Source organism: Nansenia antarctica (genome assembly GCF_963989245.1).
Source record: "Nansenia antarctica genome assembly, chromosome: 7".
Classification (NCBI taxonomy): Eukaryota; Metazoa; Chordata; class Actinopteri; order Argentiniformes; family Microstomatidae; genus Nansenia; species Nansenia antarctica.
In genome coordinates this window covers 4,185,604-4,208,266 of record NC_137677.1, presented here as the reverse complement: position 1 = coordinate 4,208,266, position 22,663 = coordinate 4,185,604, and the positions used below count along the sequence as shown (strand labels likewise).

Here is a 22,663-nt window from a genome sequence, read left to right as displayed (position 1 = left end):
AAGGACGGAGGGCGAGAGGGGGAGAAAACAAACATGCTGTGAAGCTGCAGAAAGGCCGTTGAAAAGGATTGAAAAGGAAGTGCGGGGGGGTGCGAAAGGGTTCCCAAAATGTGACTGGTCTTCCGGGGGGGGGGGGCGGGTTTTAGTTGGACAAAGCCATGATGATGATGATGATGATGTGTTGTTAAATGTGAGCTATGCTGCCAACTCTATTCTCCTGAGGTGCTGATGAGCCTGTCCTTGGGCTCGCTACCACTGCTGCTATTACTACTGCTTGTGCTGTGTGCATCCCTAGAGTCACAGTGGTAGTCTGCCTTCCCTCCTTCCCTCCCTCCCTCCCTCTCCATATGTATTGCTTTTCAACTCCTCCAAAACCCAAACATACATGTGCTTGGTTGACCTGTGTTTGCTTAAGTTAAGCCTCTCTACCACTGGAGTGATACTCTACTGGGGCGTACAGAGATATAGTGTAAGTAAGGTGTCAAAACCAGCGAAAATGGCAATGAAATTCAAATCCATTTATAGTTTGTTTAAGTTTATTATTTGTCAATAAGGTGAGGAACTGTAACTTAAATTCTGAAAGGTTAGGTATTGCATTATACCAGTTGTGTATGTATGAGATAGATCCCAAATCTTTTAGACTATCACCACTTTCCAACTCTTTCAATCGTGTTATTTATTCCTTCCAGACAAAGGTTATTTTCGGAGGAGTTGATTCGGCAACACTTTTGTTGGACAGTTACGAAACAAACAAACGACAAACAAACAAAAGTGTCTTTGTTGTGACATCAAAGCTGATGTATGAGAGAGGAATGTTCCCGAGATTGATTTTTGCTATCATTACTGTCATTGTGTGTTCTGTCTTCCTCTCATCCCCCACGCATCATAAGAAATCATGCTGTAAGTTGGTATCATTGCAATGACTCTGTTTGTTTTTGTGTACTGAAGAGTTGATTGTTGGTATGTGCAAAAATGGTACAGCTTACCATAGTTACAAATATGTATTTATTTTTAAATTATGCATAGCTAGAGTGCCATAGGATTTATTTTGATAATCATAATCAAACTGTCCATTTCATAACGAATGAGCAGTTAAGTCAAAGTGCTGGAAGTAGGTATACTGTAGATGCCCAAAAAAAACAAGCGGTCATGATGAACAACATCTCCACAACAATGGCCTCTGCTTTTTCTTTACAATTTGTGTTTGAACGGAAAGTCTGGCCCAGAGGAGTTTCTGTATAGTACTGTACTGAGGAGTTCGCTTTTGGAACAAGGCACTTTATGGTGGAGAGTGTGGTTGTGAGAGAGATAGTGTATACTAGGGTTGCATGAGAGTTGAGCATGGCCTGTGTGTCTTAATTCTTAATTCTTCTTCTGTTGTTTTATCTCTTTTGTTGTTGTTTTGTTTTTTCTTCTTTAAATTTACAATAAAGCAGCCAGAGGATGTTTTTGCCTTAAACGCACCACTCGAAGAAGGTTTGCTGAATGGTTCTTGAACATTATTATTTCAGCATTATGTAAAATAAATAGCTTTTACAAAGCTTGGAGGAGTTTGTTATGGAGTCTTTATTCTACTACACTCTGCATGTCATGACCACCTTGAAACAAATCACTCTTAGTCAAAACATAACCGTCACTCTTTAATGGAAGAATAGGCACAGTTCACTGCTGTTCACCAAGGCCCTTGGCCCCGGACCGTTCCCCTTTGCTCTAACAAAAGTAATTGATTGTCATTATGGCCCCCCCAAAAATTAAAAAATAGTCTACTTTAAAACATTACAATTGATTGGGGAATCAAATCCAGTTAGTATCATTATACAAATTCTATTATTATTATTATTATTCTATTTTGTTTATATTCTATTATCATTGTAGCAAATATAATAATGTATTAAACACAAACCAATATGAACTCCAGTAAAGTGGTTAGAAGCAACAGAACAAACACTGTACCGGTACATAAAACACCTTCCTACAACAGAGGATTCAATCAGTTATCATTGTTCATGATTACCGGTAAGCACTCTCTACGCACCCTCTCGCACTGCTTTAGATGAATCTGAGACAACACAGTGGGGGGGGAGAGTTCAAGAGAATCTCTTTATTTCAAACGGAACATCCATAATGATTATTTACATATTTCACACTAATGAATCCCAACTGACTAATAAACACAACCTGTTACATTAATTCACAATTTCCCTTCATATGGCTGTAACAGAACATGCAGCCCATCACATCATGTCAGGATCTGAGCAACAGAAGGTTGATTTGTCAAATCGCTGAGTAACATCATTACTGCCAAGAGTGATGATCTGGAGTGACTTTAAAACCAGTATGAGAGTTATGCACAGCGCAGCAGCATGACAAAATAAAACACACTGATGCTTTCCTAGGACTCTTCTTTAGACCAGACAACCATTGCTTCTGTGCAGTGTTAATTTTGGGAGGCTTTTTAGTCACTTAGTCTTTGGTGTAAACCATTCCAGTGCAGTCTCAGTCCACAAAAACTCCAAAACATTTGAGTCTAGCCGTAGTCAGCGACGAAAACTCGACTAAAATGTTTTGGGGTTTTTGTGGACTGAGACTGCACTGGAATGTTTTCAGTTTTCATCAACTGGAACTGGACTGGAACTAAGAAACATGGAGGTGACTTGGTGTGACTAGAACTGGTGTGCATCTTCATCTAAACACCAAAGACTAAGTGACTAAAAAGCCTGACAAAATTAACACTGCTTCTGTGTTGATTGTATGAAGTGTCTCACAAGTCAGAAATCCAGCATGGATATGGACAAACAGGACGATGGTGTGTGGATCCTCCATTCTGTTGAAGTCTGTTAATCCGTGATCTTAGAATGATACGGTTCTATCTCCGTTTAGGGCAGTTCAGAGATATTGAGCGTCAACGTTTTTACATTCCGTTATGTTTTGTGAGATGGAACCTTTGTATTTTATTAATTACTAACTAAAAAATGTCAACATTTACAAAATAACACCACACAGTCATTAATAAACACCTAATGTATCAGATTATGTAAAAAACTCAATTTTGACCAAAAATGGAGATAGAACCTTATAATTCTAACGTCACGAATCGTCCATTGAAGCTATGAGTTGACCCAGTCTCATTCCTCCCTCTTCTCTGTAGCCTGCAGAGGGCAGTGAATGTCCACATGGTGAGGCTGGCTTTGTATTTCAAGGTTAGCAACTTTAACTATAAACAAGCAGGCAATATACCTGTGTGTGCGCGTGTGTGTGCGTGTGTGTGTGTTGTACGTGTGTGTGTTGTACGTGTGTGTGTGTGTGTGCGTGTGTGTGTGTATGTGTGTGTGTGTGTGTGTGTACGTGTGTGTGTGTGTGTGTGTGTGTGTCTGTGTCTGTGTGTGTCTCTGTGTGTGTGTCTGTGTGTCTGTGTCTGTGTACGTACCTTCTCAGTACTGACAGCCATGAGAGTCTCCAGCTCCTGTGTCCAGCCCAGGGCATCAGAGAGCGCTCGTACCCCACCAACCACATCCCCTTGCTGGGCGACATCATTTCGCCGTGGGGTTCCCCAAGCGAACGGCCCCACCAGGTCCCTGTTGATGAGGAGGCGAGGGACTGACCCACTCACGGCCCCGGCCAGACTGGCAAAGGGCTCCACCTACAGGACCGGAGGAGAATGACAATCATTCAAGGTCACTCAAAATAGTAATGTCCTGATGGTTCTTCTGTTTAAGATATATGTATGACTCATAACTCTACCATGACTTGTATCTGGGCTTTTACAAGCTGAACACGTGTGCTTTTGATAAAAGTATTGCTTTGTATCAGTATATCATGGCCTGTATTTGTAACACGTATATCCTGGCCTGTTAACAGGGAAACCCTATCACCACTGCTCGCCTGACTACTATGGGATCTAGAGGCTCCCCGCCTCTGGAACTCTCTGCCACCTAACATTCTGGAACTCTCTGCCACCTAACACTCTGGAACCCTCTGCCACCTAACATACACAATATTGACACTCTCACCACTTTCAAATCCAGTCTTAAAACACACCTTTTCACAATGGCTTACTTGGTTTGATCTCCTGTATTTTGTTTGTTGTTATATCTGATTTTGCTGTTTTTATCTCATTTTGCTTTGTTGATTTTAATGTTTTGATATGTGGTTTTAAACTGTCTTGTAAGGTGTCCTTGAGAGCCTTGAAAGGCGCCCATAAATAAAATGTATTATTATTATTATTATTATTACCACTGAGTCAAAGGAGTCTGCTGCAGGCCCCAGACCTCACCTCTAGAGACGTGCCCATAATGATGAGCAGGTCGGCCAGAGGGAAGTCTCGCAGGTAGTTAAAGAAGTTCTGAGGAAGCTCTTCCCCGAAGAAGACGATGTCAGGCTTGACCACGCCCTTACAGGTGGGACACTTAGGGATCACCCCCTTCATCACATCAGGCTGATCAGGAGAAAGGAGACAATCATAACAATACATCCTACCAGATAAAAAAGAGAAGCTGGACAGACAGCAGTGGTGTCACGTGACCAACTCACACGCAGCTCTTCTCCCTTGTATTCTCTCAGACACACAGTACAAGTAGCAGTAGCAAATGTGCCATGTGCCTCCACCAGCATCTCAGGAGGAATCCCTGCCACTACACAACACACACACACACACACACACACACACACACACACACACACACACACAATTTCATGTGTAAAAATATTAAATTGTACAGATTTCTTATTCTAAGACTAATTGAGATCAAACTTACTTCTCTCCAACCCGTCGATATTCTGTGTGTACATCCTGAGGAGCTGACCCTTGTCATGGAGGAGTCGCACAAAGTAGTGTGTCAAGTTGGGCTGGTAGTTCCCGGGGTAAAGTTCTTTAGCCAGGGCAAAGAAGGGCTTGGGGTTGTGGTGAAAGAAGTTGATCTCAAATATGGCTTCTGCATAGGGTAGGTCGTACTGTTGGAGGTTGTCATAAAGACCACTGCCGGGGGACCTGTTAAAGGAGGGAGAATTGTTTTTGTTTTTTTACATGAGAGGCCTAGTCACATAATGTCTCTCCCAGCTATAAGTCAGTGAGTGTGTATCTGAAAGGAATGGGTAGATATAAGCAGGATGCTGACAACTCCACAAAGTCTATTAGAGGGCAAGGTAGAGCTACATAATAATAACTTTAATTTCTATCGCGCCTCTCAAAAAACCCTAACCCTAACCCTAACCCAAATGCTTGACAATTCAAGGGAATGATCAGACAGACAAAACAGAAAACAAACAAAGCAAAACAGAAACAGTGACTAGGGGCCAAAGGCCTTGGTGAATAGATGTGTTTTGAGGGCTAATTTGAAGGAGTCCAGGGTGGGGGCGTTGCGGATCACTATGGGGAAGGAGTTCCAGAGGGTTCCAGAGGGTAGGTGCGGCCACGCTTAAGGCTCTGTCCCCAAAGGTCTGTAAGTTGGTGCGGGGGGTGGATAGCAGGCCCGGGAAGGGGTATGATGGGGGAGGAGGTCAGTTAGGTACTGGGGGGCGCAGGCGTGGAGGGATTTGTAGGTGAGGAGGAGGATTTTGTATGTGATGCATGCGTACACCTATCCAATCACCTCAGATCTAAAAGTGTCTAGAAAGCTCGGCAAGGACATCGTATGAGGAGCCAGGAGGGTGCGTGAAAGCCTTGTCTCTCTATCCTGTCACCTGAAGTCTGGTATGCCACTAGGGGTGCTGATCCCCGCCCCCGCCATCACCACAATCCTTTTGTACTCTCGCTCTCTGATGCTTTTAGCGATATCCTCCAGGGTCTGCTGCTGCTTGGAGCTCCCCCCTCCGCCACCCCTGGAGAACAGCCCTCGAGCCCCATCCCACCAGAGGCCGTGTCGCCTGTAGGGAAACAGTGAAGAAGAAGTCATTAAAACCAGAGGAACCCTATTCAGGTTCCTAAAATCGTGTTTCTCCTGTTTCCAAAGTTCAAAGAAAGCTGGCATAGATAGAGTTGGTCGGGTCTGACAAATTATGGGCCAGAATTCTATTATTATTATTATTATTATTATTATTATTGTGAGGTTCGGATGAGGTTCTATGCTTACCTCCAGAGGGCAGGTAGTAGTGGTTGTTGAGCACCTTTGAATCTCTCTGTCCTGTCCTGAGCTGAACACAAACCCTTCTGCCTTTGATCAGAACAGCAGAATGCTCTTAGCTGTTGTTGGCCTAGAAGGGAAATAAATCACTGATTAAACTATTGAGCAACAACAATAAATCTCATCAATATTTGGAAACACTCATTTCATTTCAACAGGCCTTTAATTCTCACACACAGGTCAATGCTTTTTAGTTAGCTGTTGCTTCTTGTAATATTCATGACATATGAATATGTTCAATTACCAATATCATTTAAGTTACATTTTATGACAGGCACAGGTTGGGACATCTTAATAACAATGCCTAGCAGGAGGTCCTTGATGGACACCTGTAGTTGCCATGGTAACAGCGTGACAGTTGGTTTTATTGATCCGATAGAGAGATACAATAAAGAGTTTTTGATTGATTGATTGAAAACGTTATTAGAAGATTTGCAGGAGTAGGTACATGAAAGTACATATTACATACAAGGTCAACTAACAGGATAAAAACCCAAGAAAGCCACTGGCTTATTTCAATTGGGGTCCTTGATTCTCAATTCATCGTTACATGTAAGACAGACAAGTTGAAGACGTTGCTCCGTGGTCCTGCAATTTATATAAAGCACAGATATATTACACTTCTCACTTGCCTTTTACAGTGATATGTCCAATGCTTTTCGATCTCAAGCACAACCCCAACCTCCATCTGACCATTGGGGAGGTCATGAAATAAGTCATAGCTGCAATTAAAGAACTTGCTAAATAGCTTTGGTTTCTGAAGTCACTGTCTGAAATTCATTTTGCAAAGCTGGACGTTGAACCCCATAATATTCGACCCAGAAAGAATTAACACCATAACTGGCATAAGCTTAACATTTCGAAATTCTTAATAACAGTCTATTTATAATATCGTATAATAGTCTACCGTTGGTTGAACTCAGTGTGCGCTTCGGCGCTCTCAGAGCGAATTTACGAACGCACCCTCAGTGTGAGAGGCTGTGACAGTTTCCCGGAAGAGGATGGATTTGCCCAACTTCCGGGTTGTGACGTGTTCAATAAACCGGTCCCTTCTAGGTGGATGCCACTGTACCGCAGAATACCTCCTTTATTCTAACATATCTAGAGATTTTTAATTACTGCAAAGACGCGTGTCGCCTCACACGAGGGTGACAACGAGCCAGGAGTCACCATGTCAGCCAGTGCGGTGTATGTGTTAGACCTTAAAGGCAAGGTAAGGGCCAATGAGATTCTCTCTCTCTCTCTCTCTCTCTCTCTCTCTCTCTCTCTCTCTCTCTCTCTCTCTCTCTCTCTCTCTCTCTCTCTCTCTCTGTCTCTCTCTCTCTGTCTGTCTCTCTCTCTCTCTCTGTCTCTCTCTCTGTCTCTCTCTCTCTCTCTCTCTCTCTCTGTCTCTCTCTGTCTCTCTCTCTCTCTCTCTCTCTCTCTCTCTCTCTCTCTCTCTCTCTCTCTCTCTCTCTCTCTCTCTCTCTCTCTCTCTCTCTCTCTCTCTCTCTCAAGGTAAGGGCCAATGAGATGAGGCTGGTCACATTAAGACACTGTTTCTCATAATAAAGTCAAGACTTAGAACACGTCATAACATTAGTACACCTTGTTGCATAATATTTATAACATGAGATTTAAAACATCATCATGCTTGTCCTATTAAATGACATTGACACAGCTCTGAGATTAAACTCCCACCCCCAACCCAGCTGGACTGGTGTGATGTGATGCATATAAGTTGAAGTTGATGTCTTACTTACTTACTTTCCTTCTCCTCCAGGTCCTGGTCTGTCGCAACTACAGAGGAGATGTGGACATGTCAGAGATCGAGCACTTCATGCCCATCCTGATGGACAAGGAGGAGGAGGGCAACTTGTCCCCTATCCTGGCCCACGGAGGGGTCCGCTTCATGTGGATCAAGCACAACAACCTGTACCGTATCCTTACTGTCTGGGACTCTCTTATCATGTGGTTATAGTCAATGTGTGACGTTAGAATTATAAGGTTCTATCTCCATTTTTGTCAAAATTTAGTTTTTTACATAATCTGATCCATTAGGTGTTTATTAATGCCTGTTTTTTTAGTTAGTAATTCATAAAATACAAAGGTTCCATCTCACAAAACATAATGGGATGTAAAAACTTTGACACTCAATATCTCTGAACTACCCTAAACGGAGATAGAACCTTATAATACTAAGCTCAAGAATGGGCAATAGAAGAGCCCCTATGCACAAATGAGAAAAGTGCATTTTTGTGTTTTGAAAAAAGAGTGCTTTCTTTGGTTGGTTTGACGCAAAGGTTATGGTATGTTTTAGTTAATAGGCCATGTTAACAAGTCTACTTCATGGAAATACTGTTTAGGCTAAGTTTCAGAAACCTTCCAAAAACCATGGTTATTATGTTACTGATCATTTTCGGAATCTCACAACTTTTGAGGAAAAAGTTTAGAAAATTATAGAAATCGGGTTTTATTTACTACTCTGAAATTCTAAAATGTATCCACTCACCTGTGTGCATGTCTCATCTGTAAATGACAGCAGACTGTTGGCTGTATAGTAGGGAATACAATCTTATGTTATGTTATTAACCTCAGACCAACGTTAACCAATCACCTTAACCCATCTTCTATCAGTTGTAGCAACGTCCAAGAAAAACGCTTCTGTCTCCTTGATTTTCTCCTTCCTCTACAAAATAATCCAGGTGTGTTTTGAGTTATTAAAATGAAGTAGTAAGTAACACTCTAATACAACATGTTGTTACTTCTTAATTGTATGTAGGCTATGTTTTGTTATTGCACAAGGGGAGCAACTGTACAGTCTTGATACTACAGTAATTACAGTGTTATAACAGGTATAAAAACGATTTAATCTCTTAGTGTTACTGCTAATACAGGTTTATAAGGAAACGATTGGGACTGCTTTGCTCAAAATGATTCATTGACATTGTCTGTTACAGGTTTTCTCCGAGTATTTCAAGGAATTGGAAGAGGAGAGTATCAGAGATAACTTTGTTATCATTTATGAGTTGATGGACGAGCTGATGGACTTTGGCTACCCTCAGACGACTGACAGCAAGATCCTTCAAGAGTAAGAATCCAGTCTCCCGTCCGTCTGTTAAACATTCCTAGATTAGCTGTAGCTAGCTGCCTGCCTCACATAAAAACCAATTAAAATCCACATAACAGTTAATTGTGCCTGTCTGTCTCTCCCACCCTGTCTCTTGTTGCTATGTCACCGTCGGTCCCCAGGTACATCACTCAGGAGGGGCACAAGCTGGACACGGGCGCCCCACGCCCCCCCGCCACCGTCACCAACGCCGTGTCCTGGAGGTCAGAGGGCATCAAGTACAGGAAGAACGAGGTCTTCCTGGACGTAATCGAGTCGGTTAATCTCCTGGTGAGACAGGCGTCCAACAGTCCTACAGTGGTCCCACTCTCTTATTGTGTGTGTGTGTGTGTGTGTGTGTGTGTGTGTGTCATACTGTCTTGGGTTATTATGTCTCAATCCCAGGTCCCAAGATGGTGCCTATCCATGTATCTTAACACAGTGTTAGGGTGTGTTCTCACTAGAACATTTGCTTCACTTGGAATCGGAGTTTAGGATAAAGTTCGCTTTGCTCTGCGTCGTTTGGAGCTGTGAGAACACGCATTCAAAGTCACTCCCGGAGCAAAGAACCGACGGATGTTCTGCTTGAAAAGGGTGGTTTCGCTCCGGTTAGAAACGACGCATCGAGGCTGTCCATAGGCAATTTAAAACATTTCTGACCAATCAACTACCACGTCTGTTGCTTCGATTGCGTATGTTACTTCGTTTACATAAAGGGGCTGTGAGAACGCAAATCAGAGAAATAATTTATGCAACAATGTTGCAAACTCATCCACTTGCTCCGGGTTCTGATTCAGACTTTCATGTGAGAACACGACCGTCATCTTGTCATCGACCACCGGGGGGCCCTTAAACAAACACAACGGAATGGCTTTGGGGTGAGTCTCCACTCAGCTGTCCACTCTTATAACAGGGTATCCGCGGTGTCTTGAAAAGTATTAAAAGTTGATAAATCAATTTTGGGAAAATCAAAACCCTTAATAAGTATTAAAGAGTCCTATCACGATTTTATGAGGTCTTGAATTTTGGAGGTATTTTTCTGAATTAGACTCTGTCCAAAGAGTTTGAGTCCTAAAAACCTTTAGTAAAAGTTCGTGAATTTATTAGTTTTATTAAAAAAAACTAAGATGAACAGGAAATTCTGTTGTATGATAGTGATCTAGTCTATTGCAAACTAAAACTGTTAAGTTAAAGGTGTCACTGATGTCAACGGTTACAGCTCCAAGTGGCGGTGAGGTCTGGAAAAATATTGACAAGGTCTTTAAAAAGTCTTAGAAAGGTATTGAAATTAACCTCAAGATTCCTGCATATACCCTGTTATAATATGTCCTCCCTCCTCCTCCTCCTCCTCTATGCAGGTCAGTGCCAGCGGTAACGTTCTGCGTAGTGAGATCGTCGGCTCCGTAAAGATGCGTGTCTTCCTGTCTGGCATGCCTGAGCTGCGTCTGGGGCTCAACGACAAGGTTCTGTTTGACAACACCGGACGTGAGTTCTCTCTCTTCGCTCACTCTCTGTATCTCTACGCTTCATCCCACCCACAAGTCGTGAGCTTAGAATTCTAAGGTTCTATCTCCGTTTAGGGCAGTTCAGAGATATTGAGCGTCAACGTTTTTACATTCCATTATGTTTTGTGAGATGGAACCTTTGTATTTGATGAATTACTAACTAAAAAATGTCAACATTTAAAAAAATAACACCACACAGGCATTAATAAACACCTAATGGATCAGATTATGTAAAAAAAGTCAATTTTGACAAAAATGGAGATAGAACCTTATAATTCTATGCTCACGAAGTATCAGTACATCTCATGACCTAATCCCCCCACCCCTGCCTTCTCTTTCTCTGTCTCTCTGCCCAGGAGGGAAGAGTAAGTCGGTGGAGCTGGAGGACGTGAAGTTCCACCAGTGTGTGCGTCTCTCGCGGTTCGAGAACGACCGGACCATCTCCTTCATACCGCCCGACGGAGAGTTTGAGCTCATGTCCTACCGCCTCAACACGCACGTACGTATGAGACACTCGACTTGGTTTGACCATACCAGTGTAGTATTAATAGTAATATATAAGATATATAAGACCTTTTCCGTTATTAGTCTTCTCTCTTGGTTCTGAAGGAGACCTTACATGAATTAAGACTAATAATATTAAAGATAATATATACAATACTGTTGTGGAGCTCTGTGTCTAAAAGCCTCTGGTATGTCTTGTCCCCAGGTGAAACCCCTGATCTGGATAGAGTCAGTGATAGAGAAACACTCCCACAGCAGGATCGAGTACATGATCAAGGTAAGCATCTATAATTTATTTAATAATTTTGCCATTTAGCAGACGCTTTTATCCAAAGCTACTTACAATTACGAATTACAGGGACATTCCCCCTGGAGTAACTGAGGGCTAAGTGCCTTACCCAAGGGCACACTAGTAGTGGTGTGGCTTCAGGCGGGATTTGAACTCACAACCTTCCGATCACAAGTCCAACTCACTATCCACTAGACCACCACTACACGACCACAACATCTCTTAGCATCTCTATCTCTGATTCTCTACATTAGCTGCCTGGCATTAAGCAGGGTTCCCGCGCTGGTCTTAAAAAGCCTTAAAGTCTACAATCCAGCAATCCAAGTTTCAGTTATTCAGTCTAAAAATGAGATCCTGCAAGGAAATCAGTCCGACCACATCTATTTACGCAGGAAATGAATCAAGCTGGAACCCCAAAAATGCCAATTCGCTTCCTTTCTTGTCTGTGTGGCAGTGAAATCCCTAATTTCATCACTTCGAGGATGACAAAAAGCTATCATATGGTGTCGCGAATAGGTCTAAAATTACATCCAAAGAGGTCTAAAAAAAGTCTAAAAAGGTCTTAAATTTGACTTGTTGAAACTTGTAGGAACCCTGATTAAGGTTTTAAATTATCGGCCAATCAGAAACAAAAAAAACACATGTCTGGTGTAGGGATGGGACGATTATCGTTTTTATCGTTAATCGTGGAGAATTTTAATTATTTGAATAATCGTCATAATCGTATGTTATGAATAAACTGTGTTTAACAAATGTCTGGCGCTATTTTTCAGCCTAGTCTACATTACTTTTGCAGTCAACTTAGCGACTGTTACTGTAATATAATTGCAATTCCTCACATGAGCCGTGAGCGAATATCCTCACAGAACTTGTCTCGCGCTATTGTTCAGCCTGCATGGGTAACGTTACTGTCAAGTCAGCCTTGTCAGTCAGTCACTAGGTAACGTATGCTAGCCTACTCACCATGGCTGGTGAAAAACTTTAGACGGGATACTGTCATTGGCCTTCCTTGTTATTACCAGGCAGTGACAGTCTATGGCTGCAAAAGGCACGGTCGCCCCTAAGCTTTAGCAAATATATTGTGGTTTACTTAATACTGTTCAGCACTTGAGGTTACATGCAATGCATGACTTGTGCTATAGGCTAAATACAATTATTAAAGCGGCAAGTAGCAAGTGTGCGCATCAAAGGCATTAGGCACGTAACATCCATGCTGTATAAACACATGACAACCGTCCGTTATTTCCCGAACTTTGCCCGAACCCCCTGCGAGGACCCGGGGAACAACGGTACGCTCCCCGCGGCTGCTATCAGACTGGCCGCGGGAGTGAGTGTTGAGGGAGAGAGGAGACGGCAACCCTCGCTCGCCATAGACTGTATCCCTACTCGTCTCTCCTGAGCTCGGTTGTAACGTGAACCGTGGAATACAGGATATGTTAGATGCTTTACAGTAATTCCCCAAATGACCAGAAAAGGAAGTTAGATTTGTCGCTGGTCGCTTTTGACTAATTAAGTCGCCAAGGGGCTCTGGAAGTTGGCAACACTGGGAGTGCGTTCTTTAAACTTCCTTCGGTACGTTAATGAAAGGTGCTGATTGGCCGAAAAGGAATTGCTCTTTCTTAAGGACCCGGATTATGGCCAGAGATATGTGCCACTAGAATCTGAATTTGAATTACTGACTTAAAATGTCCTAAAAATACAACAAAATCTAAGTTAAAGTGATTACAGTGTGTTTTATTGGCATAAAAAAAAAAAAAAACTGTACTGTATTTCTCTTTCTTTTTACACCAAAATATTATAAATGCAAAAATGTGTGACCAACGCAGCATATACTACAGTATAAATCCCTCCCTCCCCTCTCCCCTCCCCCCGCCCCCCTCTCCCCTCTCCCCCCTCCCCTCCCCTCCTCTCCCCTCTCCCCTCCCCCCTCCCCTCCCCTCCTCTCCCCTCTCCCCTCCCCCCTCCCCTCCCCTCCTCTCCCCTCTCCCCTCCCCTCCTCTCCCCTCTCCCCTCCCCTCCCCTCTCCCCTCCCCCCTCCCCTCCCCCCTCCCCTCAGGCTAAGAGTCAGTTCAAGCGGAGGTCCACCGCCAACAACGTGGAGATCCACATCCCCGTGCCGACAGACGCCGACTCCCCCAAGTTCAAGACCACGGTGGGCAGCGTGAAGTGGATCCCTGAGAACAGCGAAGTCGTCTGGTCCATCAAGTCATTCCCTGTGAGTACCACACAACACACACAACACAACACACAACACAACACAACACACACAACACAACACAACACAACACAACACAACACAACACAACACACAACACAACACACACAACACAACACAACACAACACAACACAACACAACACAACACAACACACACAACACAACACAACACACACAACACACAACACAACACACAACACACACACAACACAACACAACACAACATGCACAGTAGAATACAGTAGAACAGCGTAGAACACAACACACAGCATACATCATGCGCACTCAAACATGTTAATGTTTGCTAATACAATCCAAATCCAAATATTCATCTGACTCTCTCTTAGCAAAATGTTCAAGCTGTTCGTGTCGTCACACAATGTCCACCTCCTAAACACAGTGACAGATAATATAATGACAGTCCTTAGGCCTCTTTTTAACAACATTTTATGGTTATAACGGTTATAACTCAATGAGACTAGCCCGGATTAATAATAATAATAATAATAATAATAATAATACATTAGACTTACATAGCGCTTTTCTAGACACTCAACGACGCTTTACAAACTGAAAAGATCGAGTAGTAATAATAAAAAAAATAAAATAAAAGAGAGTATAGGGGTCAAATTAATTTTTAGATTACTAAATCTAAATCTAAGTGTCTTTGTAGGAAAATCTACTCTGTATACTGCAATTACACCTAGCAACGCCAGCGTCCTCTCTCGACCGGCATTTTTGGAAAAGCCTGAATAGACAGGTAAACAAGAAAAGCATCCAGACGTGAACCCTTTCCTCTGTGTCGTCTGGTCCCAGGGGGGTAAGGAGTACCTCATGAGGGCCCATTTCGGCCTGCCCAGCGTGGACGCAGAGGACAAGGAGGGGAAGCCCCCCATCAGCGTCAAGTTCGAGATCCCCTACTTCACCACCTCTGGGATCCAGGTGAGCCTCCGTCCTGCAGTACCCATTTACGCCTACAGGGGTCTCTCTCATACCGTTGTTACACTGTAAGAGTGACGCTCACGAACACAGGGTGGCGCTGTTGTAACGCTATTGGTCAGTGCATCTAATTGCCCTGAGTTGAGAACCCGAGCACAGGAGTGTGCCTGCTTGAGGTTGAGACGGCTGTTTTTATGGCTGCAGATAATTCAACTGGCCTGTAACACTAGAGGGCTGAAGGTTGACAGGCTGCATGATGGAGAGAGAGGGCAGAACGTGAGCGTGTCCAATAGCTGTGCAGGACAGGTTCCAGATAGCCAGCCATATGCATCTGTCAAACCAATTGCCTCAGTGCTCTAAGCTTGTCTTTTAAAGCTGTTGTTTCATCGAGGTAACGTATTGATCTGCGTCGTTTCGATGATAACGATCTGAGGGTAAATGGAATATAAATGGACTGCACTTACTGTATATATAGCACCTTTATCCAAAGCGCTTTACAACGGCCTCTCATTCACCCATTCACACACACATTCACACACCAATGGCGGCCAAGCTGCCATGCAAGGCGCCGGCCGGCCCGCTCACTGGGAGCAATTTTGGGGTTCAGTGTCTCGCCCAAGGACACTTCGACATGTGGCCAGCCGGGGCTCGAACCGCCGATCTACCGACCTTGCGATCATTAGACGGCGACTCTACCTCCTGAGACACAGCCGCCCACTGGACGAGGGTCCAGTCCCAATACACCTCTTGCCCCTACAATTTAGCCCTCTGCTAACCCCTCTGCTTTGCACGTTCACGTGTAGGGGTAGGGTGTCCCTGGTCTTGTTGGGATAGAGGGGTAGGGAAAAGTGGTAGGGCTCCCTCCAAACTGAGTTTTTTCAGAGGCACACTCAAAATCGAGTGTTATGAGAAATCTCCCAGAATGCCTTGCATCACGCCTTGGCAAGATAGTGGCGAACACACAAGCAACAAAAGTAGCCACAAATGTAATTATTTTCTTCGTTTAGATTAATACATTATGATAACCATATTTTTGTCTTAGTTTACTGTCATTTCAATGTATTATAGACCTTGCATAACCCAAAAAAAATCGCTAGCGTGAAACGTATACTAAGTTGCGAATGAATCGCGAGTGTCCATGCTTTTTTATGATGCTACTGATGATGTGTCAGGGTCTTGAAGGGTTGTCCCTTTATAGGGGAAGATTTCAACCACTACCCCATGTAACTTTGTTACATGCGCCTTGCATGGCAGCTTGCCGCCATTGGTGTGTGAATGTGTGTGTGAATCGGTGAATGAGAGACCGTTGTAAAGCGCTTTGGAGCAGCAAAAAAGGCGCTATATAAGTGCAGTCCATTTACCATTTACCATTTGTTCCGAGGGGCACTTGAAAAAGAGGGATGGGGGTAAAAATAAGAAATGGGATTGGACCTTTCTTTGTCTCCATAAAATAGGGGGAATTGCGTTGTGGGTCAGATTCACTCTCCCCCCGGTCCCCCTTTGGGAGCTGTGTTGTGGGTCTCCTGGGACCGTCCAATCAGCTCTCAGATCTGCCACTAGGGAAACGACATCATAGCAGAGAGAATCAAAGGAAAGCCCTTTCATTGGCCCAGAGGGTCGGCCTTCGCCTTGTCCCTTTGTTTATTAATTTCCTGGTTGATAAATGAACCCAGAGGACTTGCGTCTTTTATCAGAAGCGCACGCCCTCTCATGTCAGCTCAGCAGTAAAACAAACTGTTTTGGAGTCTCCTCGAAGGAACGGCTCCCTAGGAACACAAAGCTAGGGTTAGGAAACGTTACACCGTCCTGGACAGCTAGGACTTTAAGTCTGCTGAGGGACCGCTCAGCTTAACAGGCCTAAAACACAATTTAGATGATTGGATGGCTGCAGTTTCATGCTAGATTATTACCAGAGAGTTACCAGTCTATAAAGCAGGGAGAAAGAGAGAAACATGAGCCTTCATAAGAGCCAACCATACTCCCATTGTGTCAGACTGTGAATGATTGTGTCATGATACGTTCACACAGGGGTGATATCAGTTCACAGCAGGTGTGTAACTTCACCATATACTGTATATGCCAAGTATATGTGAAGGAATGACTTATTTCAGTATGACAGTATTTCCTTATTTTAATCTTTCCTCTCTGTGGATGTATTAGATGAAGTCATAGACATTCAAAACACAATCGAAAATGTTTTTTGGGGGGGTAGTTGTTGTCAGTTTTTCTGAAACAATAGTCTGTCTTTATACACAAATATACGGACAAACATGCGCTTCTGAATGATTTACATTTACATTCACATTTTACATTTTTGGCTTTTAGCAGACGCCTTATTCCAAAGCGACTTACAATCAATACATTTGACTACTAAGCAAGTGAATCATCAATCCACCAGTCGTAGCAGGAAGAGTAATCCAGCTCAGGCCCGGGGGTGGGCCATTGATAGAAGGAAAAACCTTCTTCTAATCACCTTCTTCTAAACCTAATGAGAGCCTTTCTATGTCTTTGATGCTGTTTTCATATCACCCTGCTCTGCAGCACCCTCACTATTCACCAGTTAGAAGCGTCCCACTGAGATTATGTGCAGCAATCGGCTTAAGACAAACAGACTGATGCTCAGCTTCTACCCCAGGGCCATTCAGGCCCTGAACACAGCAAAGACCTATAGGTTCTAGGCCCTGGACAATCTAGACAAATTGATGGCAGCTACTAGATTGAAATCAAGTGCAACACTGAAACACAACTGTGAACATTTCAAACCTGCAAACTGCGACACTTTAAATGAATGTGCAATAACACTATGTGCAATATGACAACCCTCGTGTACATAAGGTTGCAGAGAATAGGAAATGTTAGAATAGGTATAGCATAGCATAGAGTACAGCACAGTGTTTTATTTGTATAGTATAGTATAGTGGATAGTGTACATAGCCTTTATTTATGTAAACCAGCTCTTTTCCCTTCTTGTTTTTAGTTTTTTTTTTCCTAGCACCAGGGGAGACACCCCTCCCAAATTTCGTTGTTTGGTACCTGTACTGTATCAATGACAATAAAGACCATTCATTCATTCATTCATTCATGTGCAGCAATCGGCTTAAGACTCTTGAATTCCTCTGGAATTCCGGCCGGCCAACGTCAAACAATCACGGCAGTAAGGTCCTTCCGACTGCAACACTTGTGTGACTGGTGTAGATTAATGTCGCCTCGCTATCGTCGTCTTCTACTAGCGAACATCCGCGGAAGACGAGGTTTCCTCATCACATAAAAGAGACGCAGCCGCGGTTCAGCCGCACTTACTTACTGACTGCCTCAGCCAGCCTCCAGTAGTAGTAGAGTAGTAGAGGCACCTTGAAACAGAGAAGAAAAATGAGTCGCTCGCAGACCCGACCACAGCTCCTCTGAATAACCCAGTCCAGGCAGAGAGATCAATGGAGACATCATGACAGGGATGCTACTATTAGCTGCTGGAAGCTACTATTTAGGCGGGGGGTTTGATGAGGAGCTATTTTGCGGCCCTGCCTGTGACCCCAAGGCCGCTTCACGGGTGTTCCAGGTCCTCTTGAACTGTGCAGAGAACCCTGCGGTCACCCCAGCAGAGCTCCACCACACTGCTGCACTGCACAACCACCACACCACGCCGTACCACACGCCACCAAGGATCTCTGGTAGCACAGAGGGAGCAGTTAAGACAGCCTGTACTTATTACAGGGAGCACGCCATTTAGTAGTGTAGTGTAGTGTAGTGTGCGTGCGTGTGTGTGTGTGTATGTGTGTGTGTGTCGTGTGTGTGTGTGTGTGTTTGTTTGTGTATGTGTGTATATATATATATATATATGTCTGTGTGTGTCTGTGTCTGTGTGTGTGTGTGTGTGAGTGAGTGTGTGTGTGTGTGTGTGTGTGTGTGTGTGTGAGTGAGTGTGTGCGTGTGTGTGTGTGAGAGAGAGAGAGAGAGAAAGGGAGAGAGAGAGCGCATACACACACACACACATGGTGTCTCTCTCTCTTTCTTTCTGTGTGTGTGTGTGTGTGTGTGTGTGTGTGTGTGTGTGTGTGTGTGCGTGTGTGTGTGTGAGAGAGAGAGAGAGAGAGCGCACACACGCACACATGGTCTCTCTCTCTCTTCCTTTCTGTGTGTCTGTGTGTGTGTGTGTGTGTGTGTGTGTGTGTGTGTGTGTGGTTATTTGCTTTCTACATGTGCCTGCACGAGCACACACACACTCTCTCCACGCTCCCCTTGTCTCTAACACACGACATCATGGCACAGAGAGAAAAGGTAACCACATCATCATCTTCTTAATTAGACAGGGTCGTATATCAGAAGTGTATCAAAGTGATGTTTCACCCACCACCCCACAGCCAGGCAGGCGCACGAGGGAGGAAGGGGGCAGATGTGCATTAAGCCCCCCGGCCATATCCCCTTCTGAGGTAGAAAAGGGAAGTTTACCACCAGGCGGTTTTTGGGTTTGGGTTCGCCTGGGTTTTTATAGCCTGATGATGGTAGGGGCTGAGGTGGGGGGGGTGGTGGGGGGCGGTGGGTGGGGGGTAAAAGCCACATCAGGGCTCATCTCTTCCCCCTCCAGGGGATAATTACAGCCAGCCCCCCCCCCCCCCCCCCCCCTCCCCTCCTGTAGACAGAGTGGCGTGCCCCCCCCCCCCTCCAAACCTCCATAAGAGATGTTCCTCGTCAACCACCAGAACTGAACGCATGGCTAACTTAATGTAATCATGTTCCACTACATTTATAATGTACTGAACATTGCACAGTAACATAAGGCTTGGACTATGTATCAAAAATTACCGGCCTTATACTAACTTCCGTTGCGCACGCAATGCTATTGCTTGGTTTTGTAATCAGGTGATTGTTTTTGATCTCGAGCGGATGAATAAAAACGTCTTCCTGTTGTAAACAGAAATTATCTGCCACCTATCAGCAGCTGGTTAACTGTCGCATCCTATTATCAAAGGACGACTTCAAGAAACGAGTCACTTATTGGGCCGTGGGGTTGACAGATCGTATCGTCTGTTATCGCCATGGCGTTAGATCCAACCGTTGGCTCATGCTGACCGAATCAAAAAAGCCGTTGAAATGTCTGAAGGAGACCGAGAGACTGATTGATTGAAGACCAGTGTGTTTCTCTTTGCAACTCATTTGTTCTAAAGCCAAAGATGCCCAAGGACAACCCTTATTTGTTTTTTTTCTCTCAGATTCATCGTGGCCCGTGGTTATTCCTAGAAAATATGGCATATTTAACTTTTGGAATGAACGAGCGCCAACGTCGTTTCTGTTTTAGATCCATCTCTCCCGTCGATTCATCAAACCGTCGCCAAATCTGGTGGTGCTCTTTTTGGTCTTTTCGGTCGGTCGTTCAGAGCCAACATCCACAGTAGGGAGCTGAGGACACCAGACCAGTCAGACTATGGGTTAGAGATGCCAGCTTTCAATGACTAGTCTTCCCTAACAGTCCTCCTCGCCTTATGCTCGGCTTGTGCCTCTCTTAACTGTCTAGACACACCGCGCTCGGAGATAAGCCAAGTCACCTCCTTTCCATATATATATACACACACACTGTAGACAGATATTTCCATAGATAAATATATCGCAATTGTGATTGACGGTGTGATCTGCCCAGCGATCTTTTTAACGATAGTCGCAATTTAGCATTGTGTCTGTTCTGTAACAGCAGGGCGATTTACCGCCCAAAGTCTGAACCCTCGCTCTCTCGTGTCGTCTGACACGGACGTTATTGTACGTCCCAGGACAGATTTACCTCTACGGACATAAATGATGTGTTCGCATCCCACGAGGTCTGCCTTTTGCGCTAGCGTGTGGGATCACAGCCCCGGCCCCTCCTGGAGGAATGCTAGCCGACAGCTCCCTCTCTCTCTCTCAAGCTGCTTATAGTTTTATTTTCTTTTTTTTAAAGTAATTTTTTCTGAGTGGGGCAGTCCCACTCATATTTTTCATCTTTATTGACAGTTACAGTGAAGATTTAGACAGGAAGGATGGGTGAGAGAGAGAGGAGGGATGACATGCAGGATATGTCCCCGGCCGGAATCGAACCGGGGACCCTGCGGTTACATGGTCGACGCTTAACCCGCTACGCCACCTAAGCGCCCCAAGCTGCTTATAGTTTGACGCCTTTGATGGGACGATGACCTTGTGTTTCTTTATGCCAGTTGGAGGGAGTCCTTACACTGGCATCGCCCTCACCTGGATGAGGGGAAAGTAATGGATGTGTTTTGGGGTGTCCGACCGCAGAGAGGGACGTGGTGCTGTGGTGGCGTGCCTCTGGGCTCTGGCCTAGTGTCCTAATGTAGCCTGTTATTTCTTCATTACAAGCCCAGGCTAGATTGATAGTACCCTTGGTGTTAAGTGTTTCACTCCCCTGCACAAAAATATAATCTTCGACCATATGGTGTTGATAAAAACGCACAATATTTATGTGATGTGAGCTGGGCTGGGGTGCTCCGGGGCCGTTTACACATTGTCAAACCTCTGGGTTGCCGTAATTCTCCTCGACCGGCCCGTTATTGTGACGGAGTGTTTTTATCTTTGGTTTGGATTTAGATTTCTAAGCCATCCACCTCTCCCTGTCTCTCTCTTTGTCTCTCTCTTTGTTTCTCTCTGTCTCTCCCTGTCTCTCTCTTTCCCTGTCTCTCTCTCTCTCTCTCTGTCTCTCTCTTTGTCTCTCTCTCTCTGTCTCTCTCTCTTTGTCTCTCTCTCCCTCTCTCTCTCTCTCTCTTTCCCTCTCTCTCTTTCTCTCTCTCTCTCTCTCTCTTTGTCTCTCTCTCTCCCTCTCTCTCTCTCTCTTTGTCTCTCTCTCTTTGTCTCTCTCTCTCTCTCAGTCTCTCTCTCTTCTTTCTCTTTCTCTCTCTCTCATTGTCTCTCTCTCTCTCCCTGTCTCTCTCTCTCTTTGTCTCTCTCTCTCTCTCTCTCTTTCTCTCTCAGTCTCTCTCTCCCTCTCTGTCTCTCTCTTTCTCTCTCTCTCTCTCTGTCTCTCTCTCTGTCTCTCTCTTTCCCTCTCTCTCTCTCTCTCTCTTTCTCTATCTCTCTCTCTCTTTGTCTCTCTCCCCCCCTCTCTCTCTGTCTCTCTCTCTCTCTCTCCCCCTCTCTGTCTCTCTCTTTGTCTCTCTCTCTCTGTCCTTCTCTCTCTCTCTCTCTCTCTCTCTCTCTCTCTCTCTCTCCTGTTCGAGCCTCATACTGTCCTCCTTGTTGAAATGACGATGTGTTGCAGTGGACTCTGCCAACCCATTTTACGAGGGAGGAATAAGAAACCGATTCCACTGATAAGATTACCACGGAGATGAAGACCTGCGCACATATCCTATTGTGTTTTATAGTCCTCGGAGTAATTAATGACATTTTAATGACATTTGGAATTGGAATGGCTGGTTAGAGTGGTTAGACCCGAACCCCCTCGAGCTTTCTAGCATTTCTGCTTACTACTCACATTTTACTCTCTTGTGGTTTGGTGTGATTTAGTAAATTCGGTTATGTAGAATTATGCAATGTGTGTGTGTGTGTGTGTGTGTGTGCGTGTGTGTGTGTGTGTGTGGCGTGTGCCCTCCGTAGAAAACACGTCTGAATAGGTTGTAATTTCACAACGAGGCCAAATGTTCATTTGGTGAAATTTCACATAGTATTGGGTAAGTGCCAGTTCCCCAATTTGTATTAATATCTTCTGTTTCTAAACCTACTTCTTCATACCAGCTTGTTTCTGTGCTCAACGTGAGAAAGATTCTCATCGTCCGCATCCATTGACCAGCGACAGTGTATGGGGCTGATTCTATATGGGACCTTTAGGGTGTTGCCCTGGCAACGCTTGGCATTGTTAAAGTTATAAAGTGTATATAGAAACACGACGAGGTGGCCACCAGCATCTGGTGTAGTTAACCCGCATGCTGTCGCGTATCTCGTGCTGCAGTGCGCCGGTTCTCTCACATAAGGCTTCATAACTTTCACTGAGCTGCTAAAACTGGGGGCGGCTGTGGCGCAGGAGG

The 22,663-nt window shown here is 44.4% G+C and overlaps 2 protein-coding genes across 3 annotated transcripts in view; one reads left to right on the top strand and one right to left on the bottom strand.

Moving 5' to 3' along the window:
- Window positions 1-2,624: 2,624 nt before the first annotated feature.
- Window positions 2,625-6,178, bottom strand: sirt3 (sirtuin 3). Of its 2 annotated transcripts, XM_080536355.1 has the most exons (7): window positions 6,069-6,178; window positions 5,680-5,862; window positions 4,755-4,987; window positions 4,531-4,631; window positions 4,274-4,435; window positions 3,428-3,640; window positions 2,625-3,149 (listed from the first exon to the last, which is right to left on the bottom strand). In XM_080536355.1, exons 2-7 carry the CDS (start codon window positions 5,724-5,726, stop codon window positions 3,126-3,128), a joined length of 780 nt encoding a protein of 259 aa, XP_080392481.1. In that variant the 5' UTR covers window positions 5,727-5,862; window positions 6,069-6,178; the 3' UTR covers window positions 2,625-3,125. The 2 variants fall into 2 exon arrangements, with proteins under 2 accessions (XP_080392481.1, XP_080392480.1); XM_080536354.1 differs by lacking the exons at window positions 2,625-3,149; window positions 6,069-6,178 and having other exon boundaries at window positions 3,574-3,640; window positions 4,234-4,435; window positions 5,680-5,805.
- Window positions 6,179-7,262: 1,084 nt separating this feature from the next.
- Window positions 7,263-22,663, top strand: part of LOC308162229 (AP-1 complex subunit mu-1) — a 23,497-nt gene continuing 8,096 nt past the window's right edge. The window contains exons 1-10 of the mRNA XM_080536353.1: window positions 7,263-7,332; window positions 7,882-8,038; window positions 8,736-8,803; window positions 9,059-9,189; window positions 9,351-9,498; window positions 10,566-10,692; window positions 11,069-11,211; window positions 11,422-11,493; window positions 13,562-13,720; window positions 14,538-14,663. Coding sequence (XP_080392479.1) covers window positions 7,291-7,332; window positions 7,882-8,038; window positions 8,736-8,803; window positions 9,059-9,189; window positions 9,351-9,498; window positions 10,566-10,692; window positions 11,069-11,211; window positions 11,422-11,493; window positions 13,562-13,720; window positions 14,538-14,663 — 1,173 coding nt within the window. The 5' untranslated portion in view covers window positions 7,263-7,290. The remainder of the gene's footprint in view (window positions 7,333-7,881; window positions 8,039-8,735; window positions 8,804-9,058; window positions 9,190-9,350; window positions 9,499-10,565; window positions 10,693-11,068; window positions 11,212-11,421; window positions 11,494-13,561; window positions 13,721-14,537; window positions 14,664-22,663) is intronic.

Excerpts from the sequence above, each read along its gene's own strand:
- sirt3 (XM_080536355.1), bottom strand. The coding sequence starts at position 5,726 with ATGGCGGGGGCGGGGATCAGCACCCCTAGTGGCATACCAGACTTCAG. Across the intron at positions 4,988-5,679 it reads AGTGGCATACCAGACTTCAG|GTCCCCCGGCAGTGGTCTTT; the intron begins GTGACAGGATAG and ends CTCCTTTAACAG. Across the intron at positions 3,641-4,273 it reads TTATGGGCACGTCTCTAGAG|GTGGAGCCCTTTGCCAGTCT; the intron begins GTGAGGTCTGGG and ends CCGGTCCTGTAG.